Raw genomic sequence first — 24,135 nt, forward strand, 5'->3', positions numbered from 1 at the left:
CACTGGGAGCAGGATGGGGAGAGGGACATGGGGCAGCAGGACAGGTACACCAGGAGTAGGATGGGGACATCAGGAGCAGGGTGGAAACCAGGGACACTGGGAGCAGTACAGGGACAAGAGAAGAGTGGGATGAGGAAATCAGAAGCAGGACAGGGACACAGACGCTGAAAGCAGGATGAGGTCAGGGACACAGGGAGCAGGACAGTGATGGGGACAGTAGAAACAGGATGAACAACAGGGGCAGGATGGGGGCAATGGGACCAAGAAGGGGACAAGGACACTGGATGGGGGATTGGGACATAGGGAGTAGGAAAATTATGGAGGGACTGGGAGCAGAATGGGTGCTGGGGACAATAGGAGCAAGATAGGAATGGAGAGAGCAGGAGCAGGGTGGGAGCAGGGACATTGAGAAGCAGGACAGGGACTGGGGGAGGATGGAGACAGGGAGACCAAAGCAGGGTGGGATGGGGAATCAGGAGCAGGAGAGGCACAAGGACACAGGGAGCAGGTGGGGACAGTGGGATGACAGGCATGAGGACAGTAGAAGCAGGATGGCACTCAGGGTCCCCGGGAGAAGGATGGAGACAGGGACACGGCACACGGTGGGGGCATGAGGAGGTGGCTGCCCAAGGTGCTGTGTCCTGTGGGGACCCCCCATGTCCCTGAGCATGGGAACAAACAGGGACAACTGGGGGGGACAGCACAGGGTCACTCATTGCTGATCTCGCGGGGTATGTCCCAGAGCTGAGCCCTGACCAACTTGTGCCATGGATGGAGCCCCTGGCACCCCAGTGCGTGACTCCACGTGCCTCAGTTTACCTGCATCACTGCCCAGGCAGGCACTTCCCTTGTGACCTCCTGCACCAGCACAGATCCACTGTGTGGGGAAATTCCAGCTGTGCAGCAGGGGCTGGGGTCAGGGTCCATCCACACAGCCCCGCTCCCCGGGCAGAGCGGTTTCCGTGGAAAATCCCCAGCTCACGTTCGCAGGGCCAGGTTTGCGGCTGTCGGCCCCGCTGCGGGTCAGCGTTTTCCAGCTGCTGGGAAGGGCCTGCGTGAGAACCGGCTCCTTCCCACGCTTGCCCGGCCGCATCCCCCTGCCCTCTCCCGGAGTGACGGCCGGGGCGATGCCCGCATCCGCAGGGACCCGCTGGGCATCGCAGCCTCGGGGTTCTGCTCTCCGAAGGCAGGCGCGACTGGCACCGATGCCATCATCCACGGGCGTCCCCAGAGCCCCGTTATCCAGCCCTGGAGAGCCCGAGGCTGGGATGATGGATGTCTTCTTCCTCTTAGAGCAGCCAAGCACGTGGCTCCGGGGCCATCCCCGAGCCCTGGGACGTGCAGTGCAGCACCGAGCACCAAGCCCCGGACACTGATCCTGCTCCAGCCCTGGCAGAAGCATCCCAGGATTTGCTCCAGAAGACGCCTGGCCTGGTCCCTGGGGGCTGTTTGGTGCTGGGCTGTACTGGGAGGTGATTAGCACCCCCAGCATGGCCATGGGGTGCCAGGTTGTAATTCTGTTTGCATCAAGCCAGGATTGAGCCCCACTTTCCCCCAGGAGAGAGGGGGAACACACCATCAGTGAGGCCACGGTGCCAGGGTGGATGTGGGAGGTGAGGGGGACCCTCCTGGCACTGCCCAGCAGGAAAAGCTGAGCCTGGTGATAGGGCTGGAGCCCCAGGACCGCATCCCTGGGAAAGCTGCGCCTGCTGGGGGGGCCAGAGCCTGGCACGGTGCACCTTCCCGCTGGACGATGGGGTGGGGCAGCAGCAGGGCCTGGGGTGTGATGCCGATGTCTGACAGGAAATCCTTCCCCTCCCTGCTTTTGATGCTCCACTGGCCTGAATTATCCCCCACAACATCCAGTTTCCACAGAGATCCAGCACCTGGTGGGACGGCTGGGTGTGCTTTCCCATGGATGCTTCCTATCCCGTGCTTATGTCAGCCCAGTGCCTCCCAGTTCCCACCAGCAGCTGGCAGGATTTAGGAACAGGAGGAGGTTTTCCTCAGTTTTACCCTCTGCTGTCTCAGTTTTACCTGTGCTGCTGCCCCAGGGCCATCTCAAGCCCCTCCAAGCACAGGGATGCTCTGGGACAGGCTCCCAGGGGTGTTGCTGGGATGAACAAGGGCCAGGGCCAAACTTGGCATGGCAGCATCAGGGCAGGGCCAGGGCAGCTCAGGCTGGGGACAGCCAGGGGACAGGGAGGGCAGGAATGTCCCCATGAGATGTAAATCTGCCCTGGTTCCACAGCACATACTTAGGACAGCACTGGGGCAGAGTTCAGAGACAGAGCAGGGGAATGGAGAGGGAGTCCCAAAAACCACTGAGAGGATGAGCAGCTGATGAAACCCCTGAAAGCTCGACAAGATTGAGCAAGAAAAGAAATAAAAGACCTGGGCTGGCTGGTCCATTCACAACCACAGAGTTGAGTGGGAGAGCTGGAAGTGCTTGGGAGTGGTACAGTGCTGAGGCCAAGGGGAACTGGGGCTGAGGATGGGAGTAATCCTGACAGGACTGGAAGCACTGGGAAAGCAGAGCCTCCCCCAGCACTGCCATGTCTGGGCACAATCAGACTAAGGTCAGCCTGGAAGTTTGTACTAAATGTTTACAAGGGTTCAAAAAAGGGGTACAAAAAGGTCAATGCCACACTCATCTCTCCTCCTGGGGCAGCTGGTAAAGCACTGCCCCCCCAGCATCCCCCCTTTCTCAGCTGCCTGAAATGCTTGACACGGTTGAAGCCCAGTCTTCAGGTATCCATACTGATACTGCTCAGCTCTGTGTGCTGGAGGAGCCTATCCAAAGGGAAAACCTCACTGGAGACAACAGCAGCTGGAGACTAACAATACAAAATGCATCAGGGCTCTGGGTCTGGGCTGCTCCGTATGGAGAATGCCCACAGTTGGTCCATGGAGACTCCTACAGCCATGGGAGTGACCTGAGGAGCAGCTCCCTGCCTGCCCTGAGCCTCCAGGAGCCAGGGCTGAGCAAGCAGGGATAGGGAAGGACCAGCAGGTGCCAGCCAGGGCTCGGGTCAGCCCCCATGCCAGGGCAGCAGGTTCACATGGGATAGTTGAGAACGACGTCTTGCTTGGCCAGTTCCAGCAACATGGGGTCGTCGAAGAACTTGCTGATGCTCACGTCCTCACTGAGGCCCTGCAGGGTAACACACAGCCAGGGTTATTCCCCATACAGCCACTGCCCAGAGAGCCCACTGAAAAGACCTTGAGTCCCACAGTGAGAGAAATTCTCAGCCTCCAAAAAAGGCATGAGGTGCTCCTCTGCAGTTTGAAGGCATCTAGCACCCCTCAGGAACCTGCAAACACGTGGTTTCTGCTGCTGAGCACATCTACCAGCTCACTGCCCCCCACAGGGGAGCCTGATTCCCTCTGCTCCCTCTGCAGCCCCTCAGTCCAGCTCATTATGTCAGCATGGAAACCAGTTCCTGCTGTTTCTGCTGGACCAGGGGACCAGGCCACTGAGGGGTCAGAGGGGCTGGGGAGGGAGCAGGGCTCAGCAGAGGCCACAGGATCCTGTTTTGGGCTGGAGTCACTGATGGGACCGACAGGCTCTGACAGCACAGGGAAAGTCCTGGGGCACAAAGGACATCAGACCACTCTGGGAACACAGAGGGGATATGGCACACCCAAGGGACACCACTGCAACAGCTCAGCTGCTGGGACAGAGGGACACCACAGGGATTTGTCCCAGACATACCTTCCTACGCCTGGTCTTGATCATGAACTCCCTGGCGAGGTGCGGGGCTGGCTGCGGCTCTAGCGGCCGGATGACGATGCTCTTGTCCAAGGGGTCACCAGGCACAATCTGAAACACAGGGCCAGGATGTGAGTGTGATGTTGGGGCTGGTTCAACCTCCTGGGGATCCCAACTGCAACAGGAAACATCCCTGGCTCCCCCAGACACCCCAACATCCTGTCTGCTCTCATGGCACACAAACTCACGTCACTGCTGGTGATGATACCTGTGAGAAGTCAGTAATACAGTGCTGAAAACTCAAGCCAAGGACATGTCCCAAGGACAGGTCCCTTCCCCAGGGAGTACTCCAAGACCCCAAAACACCTCCTAACAGAACAACCCATGCAAGTCCTGGTCAGCACAACCCCCTCCACAAACCAGGCATGCTTATTGTTTCAGAGCTGAGCCTTGGGCTTCAAAACATCAACCTTGAGGCCAGGGCTCAGACTGCAGCTGCTGCTCTCATGGAGCTGTACCCCAAACCACTGTGCACCTCACAGCTGTGGCTCCCACAGGACCTGATCTGCCCCAAACACAGAAGTGGCAAGAGAACAGTGTTTTGTCCCAACCTTTGTTTCCTACAGGTTTAAAACACCACCTCTGAGAGGCAAAGCTGAAGTGTGGCACAGATCAAACTTCCTAACGCAGATCACTGAGTCTGAGCACACCAAGACTTCTTCTGCCCAGGCTGCAGAGCATGAAGTGGACCCAACCAGGTTCCCTCTTCCCAAGGGGATGTCCTCTTCCCAGGCACTGTGGGACCCTGACACTCAGCTAGCAGCAGCTTCCAGGGCTCACAAGGACTGGGAGTGATGGGACTTGGAACAAAGCCCTGGCAGACATGGAACAGCTGGTGCACAAAGCCTCCCCACGATCCTCTGAGAATGTTCTCAAGAGCTTTCCTGCTCTGTTGAAGCTGTGGCACTTAGAGCACCAACCTGGTGCCTGATCCTACTTGTCCCTCTTCCCCATCTCCCTAGGGCATGGACTCACCTGCCAGTGGTGGAAGACAGAGAGAGAGAAGGCTTGTCCTTGTGTGTGGGTCCTCAAGTCTGTCTCAAACCCAAAGGAATCAATGGCTGGGATGAAGGCTTTGATGGTGTACAGGGGAGAGCCTGGGATCGGAGCATCCTGTGTCACATGGCCCCTGCAAACGTGTGAAAGGATCAGCACTCCTGTGTGTCACAGGATCATGGACTGGTCTGGCTGGGAAGGGACCTTGAACCCCACGATTCTACCCTCTCTACCATGGGCAGGGACACCTCCCACTATCCCAGGTTGCTCCAAGCCATGTCCAACCTGGCCTTGGACACTTCCAGGGATGGGGCAACCACAGCTTCTCTGGGCACCCTGTGCTAGGGCCTCTCCACCCTCACAGCCAAGAATTTCTTTCCAATATCCCATCTAACCCTGTTCTTTGGCAGTGGAAAGCCATTCCTCCTTGTCCTGGCACCCCAGGTCTATGTCCAGCTCTCTTGGAGCCCCTTTAGGCATTAGAAGGGGCTCTCAGTTTTCCCAGGAGCCTTCTCTTCTCCAGGCTGAACCATCCCAGATCTCCCAACCCATTTTTATAGGGAAGTCACTCCAGCCCCCTGAGCATCTTCCCAGCCTCTGGAGCCACTGAAGGAGGTCCCAGTCCTTCCTGTGCTGGGGCCCCAGGGCTGAGCACAGTGCTTTGTACATTCTCCTCTCTGACACTCAGGAAGAACCAGGCACAACCCAGAGGCTGTGCGTGATCCTGAACATCCCTGCCCGCACTGCTCGGGGCCAGGATCAGTCACAAAGCTTCCAACTGTCACTTCATGCAGACTTCACCCTCTGCACCAGTGCCAGGACTGTGGAATTCTCCAACAGCCCAGATCCCAACGCTGCTGCTTTGCAAACCCCCACTGCTGGCAGTGAAGCAGCTCACCTGCGCCGGGCCAGCACCGTGTACACGGCAGACACGCAGTCAGCAGGAGCCTGAACCTCCACGAAGTAGTAGGGCTCCATCAGGCGAGGGGTGGCCTGTGAGGGGACAGGGATATGAGCCACTGAGCCTCCCACAGCACCAGCACAGCTCAAGTTCTCTGGTCAAACCCAGTGCCTGATGAGATTACAGGGTTCCTGCTGCCCCATGGCTGCCCAAACCAACATCACAAACACTGAAAGGACCTTTTCTCCCTCTGGGCATGAGTCACACGCCTCCCTCTCCCCCATGCCCACCCTTCCCAGCAAGCCCAGCGGGAGCAAGAAGGGGAGAGCGAGCAGATGCACACCAGCTTCCATCCAGGCTGGAACGTGGGCCTGTAGGATTTGTGTGCCAGCCACAAGGGCACTGCAGACATGGATGGGTGATTGAGCTGCCGTGCACCCACATCCCCAGGGCAGGTGTGTGGGGCTCAACCCAGCACACAGAAACCCTCACCATGAGGAAGGCGGAGTACACGACCCTGCGGGCCGTGGGGATGATCTGCCCTCCACCCCGGTGCAAGGGCTCCTGAGCAATCACCGCATCCAGGATCTTGAACTTCACATTGCGGATCACTGCCAAGGGAGAAATGACAGCCAGTGACCCCAGGGGACATTCTCTGCCAGCACCAACCACATCCCCAAATGCCCAAACGCCCAGAGCCACCAGCAGTTCTCCTAAATTTAATTCCAGCAGGGAATGCATGACCACGTCATAACCCTGCATATCACAGAACCATGGAATGATTCAGGTTGGAAGTAGCCTTAAAGCTGATCCAGTCCGACTCCTTGCCATGGGCAGGGACACCTTCCACTAGACCAGGCTGCTCCAAGCCCTGCCCAGCCTGGAACACCTGAATGCTTAGAGATGGAAGAGTTTAATCAATTTCATTATCTCAATTTCCCCACAAGTCCTTACATTCATCACAGAGGGGCCCTTCCCTGGTCCCCCACTGGAAGCCCTGCACGATGCTGTCCTTCACCGAGCCCAGAAGAGACTTGTCTACCTAGAGACAGACAGACAGACAGACAGCTTCAGAGACTATGCCTCATCACACCCAGTGCTTATGTAACACCCAGTGCTTAAAAGCTGTTTCCAAAAGAGCAGCAGTGTCCCCCTGTACCCCCAATGTCCACCCCTCCCTCTCACAGCTCAAGAGCATCAGCACTATATAATTTCTAGAGCACTATAAATTAAGAGTCCATGTTTTGGTGATCCTGAAAGGCAAGGACATTAGTTGTAAATTTTGGCAAGTTGAAGACATTGGCCCAAACAGCAACACCTGAAAAATAATAGGTGACCTGGTAACCAGTGTAGGATCATTGTGGGGAAAGTGCAGCAGGTCTGAGCTGTGGCAAACAATCAGCACCCCCAAAGGCACCAGGGTCTTGCTGAAAGTTCTGGGAGGAGTGGGCACCTCCTGGCACCATAGGACAAAGGTCTCACTGAAGAATGGCCCCACTCCTCACCTCTGAGGGCAGTGTGTCATCTACCAGGATGTTTGGGCCAGTGGCGTCTGGCCCAAAGGCCCAGATGGAACGGGCAGCCAGCAAATCCCAGTCGTATTTGGTCTGGAAGAATTCACCCAGCTTCTTTCTGATAGAGAAAAAGGGAAGAAGCTTTAGGAAACAAGAATCTGACCTGCACTCACAATGTGTTTACAACCCTGCTCCCTACAGGTACAAAACAATCTCAGCCAGAGATGCTCATGCACTGGCTGTCAGGAAAACCAAACCAGGATCCCTGCCTAGAGGCTGCTGCCTGTGCACCCTGCAGATCCCAGCATTCCCTTTTCCCCAGTTATTTTACTTCCAGCTGGATTCCTGCTCTCCCAGATCATACCTGTTCCATGTTATCTGCACCACTTCATTCTCAATGTCCTCTGCCAGTCCCTTCTCCAGGGGCTCAGCAATCATCGTGATCTTGTTCCTGAGGAGGGACAGACACCATCAGCCACAGTGATGGAAATGGGAGTAACTGAGGAGACTGCAGGGACTGGCAGCCCTGCACTGCAAGAAAGACATGGAGGAGCTGGGATGTGTCCAGGGAAGGGAAAGGAACTGGGGAAGGGTCTGGAGCACCAGGAGCAGCTGAGGGAGCTGGGGGAACCAGCCTGGAGGCTCGGGGGAACCTTCTGGCTCTGCCCAACCCCCTGACAGGAGGGTGCAGCCAGGGGTGGAGGAACCTTCCTTCTGCTCCCAGGAAACAAAGGACAGGATGAGAGGAAGCAGCCTCGAGTTGAGCCAGAGGAGGTTTAGGTAAGATATTAGCGGAAATTTCTACACAGAAAAGGTTGTAAAGGCCTGGCACAGCTGCCCAGGGCAGTGGTGGACTCATCATCCCTGGAACTGTTCATAAAACATGTGGATGTGTAGACAATGTTTACACTTGTAAACATGGTTTAGTGGTGAACATGGCAGTGGTGCTGGGTTGACAGTTGGACTTTTTTAGGGTCTTTTCCAATCTTAATAACTCCACAATTGTGTGATTCTCTGACTGTGCCCAGCTTGGATGCAGTTGGGTTGATGAAGCCATCTGCATCCACTGCTGTTCCCGTGTCTTTGTGAACACAGCCCAAGTGCTCAGGAGGCAGCTGAGGGACAGTGTGGCTCCAGCCCTCCTGTCCCACATCCAGCCCCTGTCCAAGGCTGTAGGAGGGAGCCCATGGGCCAGGCCAAGTGCCTCTGGGAGCTGTCTGATAGACCAAATGCTGCCTCAGACAACCCCCAGTGCCTGAAATCTGTCCCCAGCACAGGTCATTCCATGTGCCCAGAAGGTCAAAGCCTGACCTAAGACTGGGAACAACCCGGTCTGGTGGAAAATGTCCCTGCCCACAAGAGGGCTTGAAACTGGATTGTCTTCAAGGTTACTTCCAACCCAAACCAGCCTGTGATTCTGTGAAGACTGGAACCTCTCTGTTTCCAGAAATAAGGCTGCCAAACATACGAGATTGTCTCAGAATAAGGCAAGAAGAACCAGAAACCACAGGGGAGCCAACTTCAGCAGATTGTGATTTCTCTGAGAATTCAGGTATGAGAACACCCCATGCACACAGATCTCTCCCCCTTGTTCCCTCCCAGGCCTCCCTCTTCCAATCACATGCACTGTGAGGTGCTGGAGGAGGAGCAAGGCTCCAGGGCATCACCATGAAGAACAAATCCAGGATTACATATGGATAAGAGAAGACATAGCTCTTGCTCAGGAAATTGTTGAGGGAGTTACTGAAGGCAGCACTGGGCTCTTTGGCACCTGCTCCAGGATCCCAGAACACCTCTCAGAACTGCTGAGAAGGTGTGACACTTATGGAAAAAGGAGGATGTGGATCTGTCTTTATTCCCTCCATTCTCAGAGCTCCTACACAGCACAGAACATCCTTGGGATTCTGATGTGTTCCTGAGGAGTTCAGGTCAATTCATGCCTCATTCAGGCATGTGCCACTTGGTGAACAGCCAGTGGGAACAGCCCCCATGGAGGGGATGGACCCTCCCTCTGCCCCCTCCCATGCCCAGCTTGCCCATGGCCCTTACTTCTTGTTGGGTGTCTCAGCAAAACACTTCAGGGAGGATGTTTCTACCACTGTCTCACAGAATGTCACCACTGGATCAGCCACCTAAAAGAACAAAAGATTTGTAAAATTTCCAGTATTTTTTTGTTTGTAAAAAGACTGAAAGCTCTGAACACCTACAAGTTAAAACTGGTTCAACTGGCAGTGTTTTAACCAAGGTTGTGCATGAAGCACTGAGGCTTTCAAATGAGACAGAAAAATTTAAATCCAATTTCAGGTATGAAAAATTCTGCTCAATTTATTTATTTGATGCTAGCCAGGCAATGGCTGAAGCCCAGGGGAAGGCTGGAATATGTAAAACTCCTCTCCAAGCCAAAGTGCAGTCTCTCAGTCCCACTGGTGTGACAGTCAGGCTGTAAGAGGCCCTTTTATACCCTAACAGCCTTTTTTCCTTTACTTTTACAGGAATGTGACAAAATCCATGCTGTATGTTCAGGTAAGTTCTTTTTCTCATCCTTCTGAGAGAGGAACCAAACCTGTCCAGGGTTTCCAGAGGGGGAAATCCCTCTCTCATTGCCTCACCTTGATGTCAATCTCTGAATACATCTTCCGCAGATCGTGCATCACACAGTCCAGGTACAGCTCTCCTGTTCCCAGGATCACGTGCTCCCCAGACTCCTCCACCTGGAACAGAAGAAAGGGATTCAGCTGGCAGCCCCCCTGCTCACAGCTCCTGTCTTCCAGGCTCCTACTCAAGCCTGAGGAAGGATCAGCCTGAAATACACTTGTTAGAGTCAGAACACCCCACAGCCTTTTCCAGGAGGAAGTGCTGCTGGGCTCTGCAGAAAGCTGCTTCCCTGGCACAGCAGGGTATGTGTTTTTCTGCTGAATTTACACTTTTCTGCTATTTCTACATAATATATGAGATCAACCAGAACAGCATGAAAAGACCCAAAACAAACATAACAACCTAAGGTAACAAACCTGATTATTTTGAAGATCAGCCCAGAGGTTGCCCCCAGCACTGGCTGGAAACAGCCACACACACACACAAATCACAGAACAGTTAAGGCAGGAAGGGACCTTTGGAAATCCTGGAATCCAACTGCCTCCAGCAGTACCTTAGTTGTAAGTGAGGGGTAGCTCTTGTTGACTTTGCGGAGACCATCCAACATTTTGGGGAGCTCTGAGGGGTTGACTGGCTCCACAGCTATTTTGATAACAGATGTGGTGTTGAACTTCAAGGGACGGAAGATCTGAGCCTGGAACCAGAGAGGACAAAGAGCTGAAACTGCATCCCTACACATCCTCAGGGTTAAACACAGCATGTGAAGCTCTTCTCTTTCCCTCAGTGGCTCTTGTGCCTTGGCACCATGTCAGACAGGGATTCTTTAGCCTCACCATGGGAGCAAACAGGGATTCTTTAACCCCACCAGGTGAGTCTTTGGGCTGTATCCCACCACTCTACTCCCCTGGAAGGCTGTGCCAGCCAGGCACGGTACCTCCTCATTGCCCCGAGGCTCCGTCACAGTCGCTGTCTTCACTATGGGCTGGTCCACGCCCTCGATCAGCACCCAGTTGCCAGCAGGCACCCTGTTAACCTCAATGTGATACCTGAAAGGCAGGAGAGCACCACTGCAGCCTCAGACCTTCCAGCACCTTCCTCCTCCCTCTCTCTGGCAGCTCTCCCTCACTCCCAGTCCCTCACCTGACTCCAGGTGACTCCCCTCCCAACGAGCACATTGCCAGAGCTTTCCGTACCTTGCAACTGAGATCCAGAGGCGTCCAACGGTGCAGATCTGGGAATCCTCCTCATCTTCCAGGGTATAGTTCTCCCCAAGGACCTTCACAGGCTGCCCAGCGTGGATGGTGCCACTGAGCACCCTGCCAAAGGCGTGGAACTGGACACCATCATCAGTGCTGTACATTTTGGTTGTGTGACACATCAAGGGACCCTTCCCGTGACACAGAGACAGAAATGAGCTTCTTTCAAAACACAGTCAAGAAACAGACACAGACCTGGCAAGACTGGACTTTGATGATCCTTGTGGATATCTTCCAACTCAGAATATTCTATGTTGTGAATAAAAGGGATTAATGGGCTGGAATTTAGAAATAATGGTTTTGATTTGCCAAGTCCTTCAGTTCCTGCCATTGGAAGCCCTACATCTCCTTGCCCTGTATGGAAAGCCCTGGAATGACTGTGGTGGACTGTTCTGGAGCCCCTGTCCTTACTCTTGTAGAGCAGCAAATGATGGCTGGGACAAAGCCACGAGAAAAAATGTCACCTGCTGTCCTGCAAACCTGCTCAGGGCAGAGCACCTGAACCCCCCAGGACCACAGCTTCCCGTGCCACAAGGTGACTCCACACTGGCGATGTGGTGACAGTCACCATTGTGGAGTTTTATGTGGATAATCACAACTCATTAAAAAAAGAGATTAACTTTCTCTGCAGACATCAAAGCCAAAGTCACAGGCAAATTTCTCACTCAGCTGCTGGCGTTGGTGGCTCCAGACAACTCCAAATGACAGCTCAGTGCAAGCTGTTGGAGGAGGAAGGGTTTGCAGGGCTGGGAGAGGAAAGGTGCTGACTAACTAACACAGGGTTATTTTTATCAGCACCATGCAGTTTTTTAGAGTTTGGAGAGAGAATCAAACTTCAAGGAAAAGGGACAAAAAGACTGCAAAAGGACACAAACCCACCCTGCAGCTCCCACATGCTCTGGAGTCCTGACCTAGTCCTGCTCTTCTCTGAACACTGTGAAACAATTCCCTCTCTCCAGGGCTGCCCTGGCAGGCAGCTGAAGCTCCTTGGAGTGAAGAGATTTGTTCCAGTGTTGGATGAGAGGCTTCAGTGCTGCAAGTCAAATCTGTGCAGAGAGCTGGCTGGGAGGCAGCTGCCCTGGCAGGGCAGGGGGAGCAGAGGCTGTTTGCCTTGGTTTTGCACACTCAGAACAAACACAGGAGTTTCCTTACGTCAGGGTCGCACTCGCTCATGGCCTCCCCTAGGTCGGAGTCGACACCGCCGGTGTAGGTGTGCTCAATTTTTGTCTTGGCCCCCACTTTTGGGGAGGGAATGTGCTGCACACACATGTCCACAAAGCCTGGAATAGGAACACTTGGTGAGGACAGGGTTAACCAGTGTGGAGGAAAGAAACGGACTTGATAAACACAAGGTAAAGCCATGGTGACTGCAGCAGGGGAGAGGTGAGCAGCGTCTCAGGCTGTCCTGTGGGCTGGTGGGGTCATAGTTTAGATTTGGGAAATTGAGCAGGATCTGTGCAAGTTAGCACTCCTTGGCCAAAATATAACCCTCAACTCTTGGTGTGAGGTACTGGGGATATAAGGATTGTGGAGGAGAAGATAAACAATTTGTACCTGTGAACTCCCCAAAGAACTTCTTGCAGACGAGCCGCAGGAGGGGCCGGATGTTCAGTTTCAATTCCTCTTTGGTCAGGTGGATGCCAAGTTCATCCAGAGTCCTGGGCAGGGTCGTGTCCACATCCCCCACCACCTGCAAGACAACAAGTCTCACTCTCAGGTTCACTGTGGGGGTCCCAGCCAGGAACTCCCCAGTGCAGCATCACACACCAGCCACCACCCGCAGGGCTCTGGACCTGCACTGGTTCAGAGCTCACACAAGAGGCAGATGGGTCAGGTCATAGAATCATGGAATCATTATAGCTGGAAAAACTCTCTAAAATCATTGAGACCAACCATTCTCTCAGCACTGCCAAGGCCACCACTAAATCATGTTAGTCCCCAGGTGTCACATTTACTTGGCTTTTAAACCTGTCCAGGCATGGTGACTCCACCACTGCCCTGGGCAGCTGTGGCAGGGCTGTACAACCCTTTGGGGGAAGAAATGTTCCCTAATCTCTAACCTAAACCTGTCCCTGCACAACCTGAGGCCACTTCCTCTCCTCCTGTCCCTGTTCCCTTGGAGCAGAGCCCGACCCTCCCACCAGCTGCCCCCTCCTGTCAGCGAGTTGTAGAAAGCAAGAAGGTCCCCCCTGAGCCTCCTGTTCTCCAGGCTGAGCCTCACCCCCTCAACTCCTCCTCATCTGACTTGTACTCCAAATCTTTACTCCACATCCAAGCACTGTCACTTGGCTGCTATCGGAGCAAGGACTGTTCTATTCACTGCAAATACAGCTCTGCATTTGCAAGAAATAATGAATACTCTGCACCGCCAAGCCCACCCTGTGCAGATCCCACTGCAGAATGGGACACGACCAGAGCCACCAGCCACCACCCAGTGCCCAGCCCCAGCTGCTCCTGTCTGGAGTCATGGGAGAGAGAATGACCCATCACAGACCTGAGCCAAGATCTTGTACAGGGGCTCCAGAATGAACTCCACAAAGCTGCGCTGGGAACTGCTCGTCGGGGCCTTTTTGGTGAACTTGCGGCTGTTGGGAGTCCAGAGAGGTGAGGAGCAAGAACTGCAGCCTGCCAGCACCCCTACACAGCCTCTGCTCCTCCCAGCTGCTCCTCTTCTCCCTCCCAAACCCCTGGGAAGCTCTCAGGGACACAGGTTTACTCCAAATGAAGGCCAGAGGAGCCTCTCTGCTCCTTCTTGTGCGATTCAGAAGGACCACGGGGATTCACATTAGGCAGGAGGCCTGACTCAACCCTTCCCAGACATGCTCCACCACAGGATCATGGGATTAGGAATGACCCTGGGTGGTCATCTAGTCCACATTTTACAGGGAAAGGCGGTAAAAACCCAGGAATAAAGCAACAGACATTTGAAGAGGGCTCTTACGTCTTTGGGTTGAAGTAGATGTCGCCCCAAAGCCTCTTTGCAAACTCCTGGTAATTGATGTCTCCTAAAGGAAAAAGCAAATTAAAAAGTCTCTCAGATGTCACTACTTTTCTCTTAGCTTAGGAATCTTTATTTTTTGGCTTTTAAAATAAGCCTGAGGATTCAATTTAATGAACTCATGCTGATGAGTGAATGCCTCATCCCAATTCTGAGTGAAAGATTAAGCGCTATCCTGGGGAGAACAGGCAGAGATGAGCAGCAAGAGGCCACTGGGGATGTCCCCAGCAGCCCAGGGACACTGCAGTTCACAGACTGACTTCCCTGGAACACTCCAGCCCTCTGCTCCCCACGGGGTCAGCACTGAGGAGTGCTGCAGGAACACAACCACATCTGCTGCACTTCCAAATGGGAATGCTGTGACTGCTGCTGCAGTGCCAAGGTGCTGGAATGGCCTCCACCCCTCGACCCTGCAGGCTCAGCACCAGCATTTTCTGCCCTGCAGGTTCCTTTCTCTTTCTCAGGAAGCAAACAGCTGAACACCCAGTGCTGAAGGTCCAGTGCAGTGCTGGCTGTCATGGTGCATTTACAAATACCAGGATAGGATGAGAACCTACAGCAGGTTCCAAACAAGCTTTTGCTGTGGGCAGATGTGTGAGCACAAGGAATTTCCTGGTGGCTGCAGTCTGGACACTGCAGCTCTAACTCCTGTTAGCTGACATGTGGTGGCTGCACATACAATTCCTGGTGATTTGAATCCAGCATTCCCAACTCCAAGCACCCATTTAGCTCCTGCCTTCCCCACCTGGCTGGCATCTCCTGCCAACTGTGCTGTCCTCAGCCCCCAATGAGGGGTCTCACCCCAGCAGGCTCTGAGTTAATGCTGTAACACTCGGGGAGTTCATTTATTGCTCCAAACTCTCAGAACACGTGACAGTCCTGACACCATCAGTCCCTGACCTCTACAACTTCATCCTCCCTCAGGCCAAGTTCTCTGCAAGAGCTGGCCCAGCTGCTTTACAACCTCCTTCTTCCCCTACTCTTGGCTCCTACAGATCCCCAAATTCCCCAGTGGGGGACTTCAAAAACCTGGGCTGTGCAGCTGCTAATGCCAGCACAGAGCCCGCTGCTCCACGCGGCAGATTGCCTTGAGTGGGCACCTGGGGAGCAGAAAATTAAATCCAAGCCAGAAAAAGATAGTTTCTTAAAAAAGAAAGAGGGCAAGAGTGCAAAACCTTGTGGGCAAAGCTTGTGCCCAGCTGCAGCTGAGTCTTGGACTTTTGGGAAAAGGCAGGAAGAGCTTAACTGCTTCGCTCCTGAGCTGCTGACAAGGAGCAGAACACACACACACACACCTGCCTCCAACTGCTTGTTATTTCTGCTTAGGGTATGAAAAGAATCTTGGCTTCTGACTCAAGAAACATTTATCAGGAGAAAATATCTTGCTAAAACTGTGTTTCTGCTTTTTAACCCCCGAGGCTCAGCTGTGCAGCACCACTCAACTCTCAGCAATTTCAGAACACAAACACTGGCCATGTGCAGGGGAAGCTGAACGGCTTAGAAAACCTCCACAAGAAAGGTTGGGAAATGAGACGTTGAAGTGCACCAGGTTTCTGGCTAATCCTCACCATATGTGTCTGCATAAATCTTTGCAAAAGACCCCAGTGTGAAGCAGATGCTGTATTGAGAGCTGGAGAAACACACATTCCCCAGAAGGGGAGACAGCACGAGGTTCTCATCGGTGGAATACATGCTGAGAGGAGAAAAATAAAACCAAATCAATGTTATGAACCAAAGAAGACACTTCAACCCACTTCCCACACCCTACAGCAGTGACAGGCAAGGAGCCTGCATTGCCAAAAAGCATCTTTAAACAGGCTGCAGCTTGCTTGCCATCAGAATCTCAGGGTCAGGAACATTTTCTGCCTATAAACTTCAAAGCATTAATGCAAAGATTTAAAGATCCTAGAACTAAAAAGTTACCAACACAAATGCTTCAGATTTTTTATCTGGGATAACTTTTCTTCCCCTAAAAAAGCAGCCAAGTTGGTCAACCAAGGAGAAGATAATATAGGGATATCATTTAATTCAAACAGGTTTAATGAGCTCACAGCCCTGCTAGGCAGGGTGAATTACCCTGCTCCCAGCTGCCTGATGCCAGCACACACTGAACAGAGACATGCCAGGGAGCCTGTGTGCAAATCCACACACACCTGAAGGGCAGAGTGCTGTCACAAAATCCCTGGATGCAGAAGAACCCACAGAAACAATGCATGGCTACTAAGCTGTCCCTCCCTTTCCTGAGCAGGGCTGGCAAGGAGACTGGACTTAATCCTTGTTTAGGAGTTGAGACAGCAAATCCTCTTTTGGTTTTGTAGCAAGTATTTAGGAGCTCTGAGACATCTCAACCTCCAATTTGGGATACAACCTGGATCATTTCACTGTACTTGAAACATTTGGGAGCACAAATTCCCTGCTCTGGTCATATGTCCACCTTCTCTACTTTTTAATGGAGGAAAAAAATGAAATGGCATGGGGGAAATGAAATCCCCTGGAGTTTGCCAAGAAGAGCCAATCCTGCTTAATTCAATGTTTTAGCTGAGATCAACTTCCAGTGGTTCTTCCTGGCCCATTTTCTATGACTCAACACATCAAGAGACAAACTGCTGAGTTTTCAGGCACATGCAGGGCTCACAAAGAGCCATGGGACAGGGACAGCAAGCACGAACAATGCATCATCCCAAGCACCCTCACCTGATCAGACCATTAACTTCATCTACGATGTGTCTGAGTTTGTAATAAGCGTCTGTGGGAGGAAGTTTCAGCTCCAGGATGAGTCTGTCGATCTTGTTGATGCACACAGTCACTGCCAGCCTCTCCTGCACCGCATGCTTGATCAGCCTCTCCGTGTTCAGCATCACCTGCGGGCAGCAGCAAGCTCAGAGCCCCAGGAAAGCCTTCACAAAATGCTATCTGGGGCGTGAGAGGCAACCAGTGACCCCTACTCTGCTGCTAGGCTGCAGAAAAGCCCAAGCTCAGCAACCAGCAATCAGCTAATCCTCCTGAAATTCAGAAATAGGTGCTAACCCAACCAAATTCCTTGAATCCAACCCTGTGGACATCTCTGATATAAATAACCTGCTTGGTTTTAGGTATCATTGGGATGGAGCTGCACACAAGTCAGATAATCAGCCTACGGGCCACAGCATCACATCAGCCTGGTCACAGCAGCCAGAGGCTTGGCTGCCTGTTCACATGGAAAACACCCTCACTTCCCAAACTGTCCTCCAAAAACCCTTCACCCCAGAGAGCTGAAACCATCCCAGGCCTTCATGCTAAGGCAGGAGCACAGACTCCAGAGGGAGGGGTGCAAGCCCCAGAACGCAGCACTCACCCCCTCGGCCGCATCGATGAAGAGCACGACGCCATCCGAGATGCGAAGGCCGGCTGTCACCTCGTCAGAAAAATTCACATGACCTTCAAAAGCACACAAAGGTGGGCAGTGAGAAACACAGTGAGCCCTCGTGCAGCAGCAGCACACAGGTGGGAAGCCGTGGGGCTCTGCAGGTTCCTCTGGTTGCTGGTAGCCAGAGAGGCAGAACGGAGATGGTTCCTCCTCAGATGGAGACCTGGCAGCAGCTGCCAGAGCTCCCCACAGGGATTTAGCCTCAGCTCTAACGCTATTTTTTGAGAATGCAACAACTTGTTTAACAGGCACTTTTCCTCACATTTGTGTTTTTCTTACACCTCTGTGCACATACTTTGGGAAAAGGAGGAAGATTTCTCCTCAAAGACAACAGATGCCTCTCCCCCCAGCCTCCTCCTGTGCTCTAACCTCCCTCATCCTGAGCTGCAGCTCAGCAGATGTGTCCCAAGACCCTCTTCCTTAAAGTTGATCTGTGATTATGTTCTCTCCACAGAAGGCCTGAGGAACTTGCTGAGTCTCACTGTGCTGCAACAAGCAGGGTCCCACTGCACATGGCAATACCTGGGAAAGGAAATTCTACCTGTGCTGCTTGAGTGAAACACCTCTTCAGCCTCACCAGACCTCAATTAGGCCAGCTAATCACAAACATGAGCCTGACTTGTCCCTGCCCATGGCAGGGGGTTGGAACTAAGTGGACTTTAAGGTCACTTCACCCCAAACCATCCTGGGTGATTATGGGTCACTACTGCTGGAAGTGACTTCACAGGAACGAACTCAACTGAAGGCTCAGGACTAGGCTGGAATCAGCTATAAAAAGTACAAAACAAAGCTAAGTGCTTCCCACAGCAGGATTTTCAGGACTGCACAATCACCTGGAGTGTCAATGATGTTGAAGAGGAAAGACTTTCCTTTGGTGTCTGGCAGAACAATCGTCACTGGGGTGCTCTTGATCCCCACCCCCCTCTGAAACACAGGAAACCAGGATAAAGCAAAAATAAACAAAAGGATCACCATGTACAGATGTAGAAGATCAAGGAAAAATCAGAAAGATGGAAAGAAACATTCATCCTGGAAGAGAGTAATAACCTCAGATCACTGAAGTACCCAGCCCATCTGTACTGGTCAGACTGGTGAGCCACCACTGCACCCTCCACATCTGATTTCAGCTGAGGAGGTACTACAGGCAGTACCTGAGACAGAATGTGGGTGTTTGTTTGTGCTTTCACCCTCTGCTGCCAACAAGTTACATCTCAAAGCACAAGATTTGATCACAGAGTATGAAACAGAACATTGAGAGGAGAAAAAATAATGCTTCAAAGGATTGTTCTGGACGTGACACAAAATAACATTCCCACTCATGCCCAACCACATGGAGTCAGAGCTAAAGAAAATAAGGAGAAGTGTATTTATTTTGAAATATATTTTTTTCTCATCTACCACTGCTGCAAACCCCATTCTCCTTTTTCTGTCAAAGGAAGTAAGAATTACGCCCAGACTGAGGTGACCCTGCTGTAGATTTAACATTATACAGGTTATAAAATCATGCATGAAGATGAGGGAAGGAAGTTGGATCAGGAATCTTCCTGAGGGAAGCAAGAGGAGCAGATTGTTTTATTGATAAAGAAAATAAGCAAAATATGGAAGGCACAGAAAGACGTTAAAATGGACAAGGAAACTGCCTACAACAGCTGTGAGTAAAGCATGAGACAACTGGATAAAATCACTACAAGACCACTCACCTCCTGCTCTGTGAACAATATATCAGTGTAGCAGAGCTGCAAAGGCAAAACAAAAATCAGAGCCTCACATTTTGGTATCAGATACTCAGTTTGAAGCAGGACACAATAACTCTATAATAATATAATAACTCTACATCATTCTACATCACTCTACATCACTAAGGTGACCAGTAAGGTACAGAAGCAGAATTAGGACTGAGCTCTGGCTTCCCAATCCTACATTGCAGTCACTCAACCACCTTGTCCCCATGCACAGTCACTCTCCCTCAGGGTGCACAAGCCACCCTGTGTTCCCCAGAGCAGGAATTTCCCAGCAGCTCACTCACATCCTGATCGTAGCGTTTCCGGATTTCTGGGTGCGTCTGTTCTATCAGGCAGTCAACAAAACACGTCTGGAAAAGAGGAGAGAAAGGAGGTGCCTCCCTTCAGACAGTCACAAACACAACCACATCTCTCCAAAGGCAGCACAGAGCATGCTGAGGAGGTTATTATAAAACCTACAAAAAAATCTACAAATTTCACAGGGAAACATACCAGGACAAGGGGAAATGGCCTTAAGCTGGAAGAGGGCAGGGTTAGATGGGATATTGGGAAGAAATTCTTCCCTGTGAGGGTGGGCAGGCCCTGGCACAGGGTGCCCAGAGCAGCTGGGGCTGCCCCTGGATCCCTGGCAGTGCCCAAGGCCAGGCTGGACGGGGCTTGGAGCAGCCTGGGACAGTGGGAGGTGTCCCTGCCATGGCAGAGGTGGCACTGGGTGGGCTTTATGGTCCATTCCAACCCAAACCATCCTTGGATTCTACAAATAAGTTCATGAGCAGGAGGAGCAGAAGGTGCTGCTGCAGAGAACCAGGGGCCAGGAGGGCTGGCAATGCAACAGACAGGTCCCCATCATTACTCCTGTATTTTGGATAGTCACCTTGCCATGGTGCAGGTGCCCACACAGAGTCACATTCCGGATCAGCTCCGAGTTGTCCATCAGATCTGCCAGGAAACTGCAGGAACAAAACACAAAAGGCTGTTGGAGGCTTCTGCTGTGTCTAAGAAAAGCAGGTGCTGCTTTTCAGCTATACTTTCTATCCAAGGTGTCCCCTGAATCCTCGCCAAATTTTTATCCTGCCAGTGCCCTGCGGAGGAAGAATCCCACTTTCCAGATGGGGAGGACAAGAGAGTTGGAGTCCCAGACAGATGGCAGTGGGTGGGAGGATACGGAGCTGGTAAAGCTGCCAGCAATGGAATATTATTGAATATTTTTCTTCTTTTCTAGTCAGTACTGGAGCAAAAATCACATCCATGTACTCAGATGATGAAGCACTTCCACTCAAACCATGGCAGGCAGTCAGGTAAATTGTGGTGCTGGATAACAAGCACCCCACGGAGCTTTGAAAGCAGCCAGGGGCTCCACAGACCATTAATTCTGATTTTCAACTCTTAAAACAGTGACATTTCAGGGACTCAAGGAATTAAGTCTTCTTCAAATCAGCAGCTGAGCTGGGTAATGATGAGCTGGTCACTTCTGGATGGATGCTGGCCAAAAGATAATTGAGATCCTAAATTACTGCCCCTAAAAATAATGGGAGGCTATAAAACATGCAGCCACTGCCAGAGGCCTGCAGAGAATAAATGCTATCAAATAATTTCCTTTTTAAACAGATTAAATTTTCACAATAGACTTCTTAATGTAAAACATTTTGATTAAGAACTAAAAAATAAAGCAATCAATAGCAACCCCGATTAAAACCTTCCTAATTGGTCTGAAAATAAGGCTAAATGGGAAATCAATACCAAGCTTGCAGGTTTCTGGCTACATCCCACAGGGAATTTCTCTTGGCCCAACCTCACCATTTTTATCAACAAACAGGAGGAAAATGAATTAATTACAAATGGAATGAGCAGAGCACACAGGGATCAGGGAAGTGGTGGATAATGCAGAGCCCAGGTCAGGGACTGAGCCAAAGCAAGGGCTGAGAAAAACCAGCCCCAGCAGCTCTTGGGCTCTGCCCCAGCCCTGCTGAACCCCCCAGGCACCAAGCACAGGCCTGGGAAGCTGAGGAACCCCTGAGTGAACACCAGCTCCAGGAACATCCTCTCCCCTCTGGAAAGCACAATGCTGGGTGCCAGGCAGAGGCACTGCTCACCACCAGGGAACTGCTGCTCAGCCACACCTGCTTCTGGGACCAGGAGACCTGGTACACCTGGAGATGAACATTTAAAACTGGGAAAAGCCCTGACAAGCCACGAAGTGGTGAGTGGAGAGATGAGCCCAAGGAGACTCCCACAGCTCCATCTGCTCATCCCAAAGAGAGACAACACACACACACACACTGCACATACAGGGACACAGACCCTCCACCCACCACAATGTGCAGACGCTGCTCCAACATCAGACTTTTACCAGAAAAAGCAAAGGATGGTTTTTGTTCCACAGAAAAGTAGTTTGAGATATTACATCTCCAATTTTAAATGCATTTGGAAATTTTTCCAGGAGTTTTTCTCCCAGCCCTGGTATCCAAGAAGCTGATTTGGGACACAACCAACAGACCCACCCAACACAGCAGCAGTGTCCTGCTGACTGCACAGCATTTACACTCACTCAGCAGAACAGAAATTCCCAATGGAAACTGGAATAGATGGGACCTAATCTGAGACTGGGATCAACCCAAAATGTCCAAATATGATGTGTGCTACACACTGACCATGTGGATATTTAACAGGTTGCCCAGAGAAGCTGTGGCTGCTTCATCCCTGGAAGTGTCCAAGGCCAGGCTGGACACAGGCTTGGGGCAACCTGGGACAGTGGAAGGTGTCCCTGCTCATGGCAGGGATGTGACTGGATGGGTTCTATGGTCCCTTGCAACCCAAGCCATTCCAAGAACATTTCCTGAGCCACAAGTTCTTGCTATGGAGATTGATCTCAGCCCTTGAGGTGAGATTCCCTGTTCATGTCCAACCCTACCCTGTGCTGCTGGTGGGGAGGGAAAATGTCTGTGAAATGGTTCATCCTGCACTCCCTCTTGTTTTGGGTACAGAACCTGGGAATTGGATGCTTTCAGGGCTGTACTGGGGTCAGTGAGACACCAAGCCAGAGACCCCAAATCTGCCTCCCCCAGCCCCATACTCACTCCATCTCGTAGACAGTGACGGGCAGTGTCTGCTCCATCAGGGAGAACTTCTTGGTTTTCACAGGTTTAATAATGGGCTCTGAAACAAGAGAAAGAACAACAAACTGTTCCCAGAGGCCCTGAAGCAGCAGGGTCAGGAATGGCCCCCAGGAATGGGCAGTTTTGCTGACAACCCCTCAATTTTCCAGCTGACAGATTCTCTCAGCTGTTTGTCAAAGCTGCAGGAGATGGTCACTGCAGGGCCCTTCCAGCCAAACCAAAGGGATCAAAGGAGAGAACTTCAAATCATTTACTTTTTCCTTAAACAGCTTTCCCAACCCTGCTGATTCTTGTTTTTCCAAAGGTACATTTGTTTAGATTTGAAAAAATCACAAGTGCCCAAATTTGCACACACCAGACAGAGTTTCTGAGGCTAAGAGGGGACTCCAAAGGGACAGGAGAGAAGGGAATATTATTTCCCCTTTCCAAGGATCAATTAAGAGCCTTCTCCTCCCTCCCCACTCACCAGTGAGTGGCTGTGTGTCCTCCTCCTGCACGATGGTCTCCACCTCAGGCCCATAGACCTCCTCTGCTGTGGGGTAGTACTTCTTGTCCTCGTGCAGCACCACCTCCATCCCGGGGTGCTCCTCGTCATGCTCCCCCATGTCATCGTCATCGTCATCATCCTCCAGCTGCAACCAAGGCTCACCCTCAGCTGCTGTGGAGCCCCCCAAGGGGACAGGCCTGGGGTCACCCCCGAGCAAGGGACCCCCAGTGCAGCCCCAGCACCCACAGAGGTGCCCTGGGAGCAGCTCCTGGAGGAGCAGCACGGCTCTTCCCACAGCACCTACATCAGGAACAGCCCCAGGACTTGCAGGGACGCCGGCACAGGCAGCGACTCACACACAGCAACCCCACACAGCACAACGCAAGAACCACACCCGGGTAACACAACCCCCACCGCACACAGACCAGCAGGAGATGGGAAGGGGCTCCCTCTGCTCCCCCCGTGTCCGTGGGGTCTCGCTCTGCCTCTCCCCGCGCGGACCCGGCTCCCTGCGGCAGCCTCAGTTCCCTCCTGAGGGGCTCCCGAAGGGACACGGACCGTGCACAGCACCGACACCAGAACCAGCCAAACCCAGCCCCAGCCGCAGGAGCTCCCACCGCAACTCCAGCAAGAACTCTTTCTCTTCACCCCAGGAAGATTTTGTAAATTCTTTAAACACCAGAATTAAACTCCGAGCCTCGGGATTCAGACCCCAGTCTGACCAGCCTCACCAGACCCCTGAGGAGCAGCCGCGGGCCCGTCCCCGCTCAGGGTCCGGGCAGGACGAGCCCCGCCGACTCCGGGGGTCGCTGCCCCTCCTCCCCTCCACCCCACTCACCTCGTCCAGGTCTTTGGACTCTCGGCCCAGCTCGTCGTCGTCATCGTCCGAGTCCAGCTCGGGCCCGATGTAGTTCCCGAACTCGTCGTACAGGTCGGTGTCCATGCTGCGGGGCGGGAGGAGGCTCGGTGGGGGTCCAGAGACCGGGCAGCGCTGACCGAACCCCCTCAGGGACCGCGGCACCGGGGAGCCCGGCCTTGCCCTGCTCCAAGTCCCGTCGCTGTCCGAGGCCCCGGCCCGGCCCGGTTCTCCCTCACCCACCCGGCTCCGCTCCCGCCGCTGCTCTCGGCGCCGCCGCTGCCGAAGGCCCCCGGGCTGCCCTCACCGCCTGTCGCGACAGAGCGTCCCGCGCCCGCCGCCAGCGCCCGCCGGAGAAGCTCCGGGTGGCTCCGGGGCTGGGTCGGGCTCCGGGGCTGGGTCGGGCTCCGGAGCGTCCCGGGGACCGCGGGCCGAGCGGGGCAGCGCGGCGCGGCCGGGCCGGTTCTGTCAGGCGCGGCCGGGGCAGCCCCGGGGA

The 24,135-nt window shown here is 53.0% G+C and overlaps 1 protein-coding gene across 1 annotated transcript; it reads right to left on the reverse strand.

Moving 5' to 3' along the window:
* Positions 1 to 2,588: 2,588 nt before the first annotated feature.
* Positions 2,589 to 23,930, reverse strand: EFTUD2 (elongation factor Tu GTP binding domain containing 2). The gene is made up of 28 exons (XM_005532610.3): positions 23,883 to 23,930; positions 23,622 to 23,727; positions 22,763 to 22,928; positions 22,258 to 22,336; positions 20,055 to 20,130; positions 19,465 to 19,530; positions 19,139 to 19,174; positions 18,272 to 18,362; positions 17,367 to 17,449; positions 16,727 to 16,893; positions 15,601 to 15,725; positions 13,976 to 14,039; positions 13,529 to 13,619; positions 12,589 to 12,724; positions 12,187 to 12,314; positions 10,972 to 11,165; positions 10,713 to 10,824; positions 10,332 to 10,472; positions 9,793 to 9,894; positions 9,233 to 9,315; positions 7,548 to 7,634; positions 7,175 to 7,301; positions 6,624 to 6,711; positions 6,162 to 6,280; positions 5,667 to 5,761; positions 4,748 to 4,901; positions 3,716 to 3,823; positions 2,589 to 3,154 (listed from the first exon to the last, which is right to left on the reverse strand). Exons 2-28 carry the CDS (start codon positions 23,724 to 23,726, stop codon positions 3,059 to 3,061), a joined length of 2,919 nt encoding a protein of 972 aa, XP_005532667.1. The 5' UTR covers position 23,727; positions 23,883 to 23,930; the 3' UTR covers positions 2,589 to 3,058.
* Between the last annotated feature and the right edge of the window lie 205 nt (positions 23,931 to 24,135).

The sequence above is a fragment of the Pseudopodoces humilis genome, chromosome 29, assembly GCF_049639895.1.
Source record: "Pseudopodoces humilis isolate 2021_Gansu_Grassland_sample_001 chromosome 29, ASM4963989v1, whole genome shotgun sequence".
NCBI classification, from domain to species: domain Eukaryota; kingdom Metazoa; phylum Chordata; class Aves; order Passeriformes; family Paridae; genus Pseudopodoces; species Pseudopodoces humilis.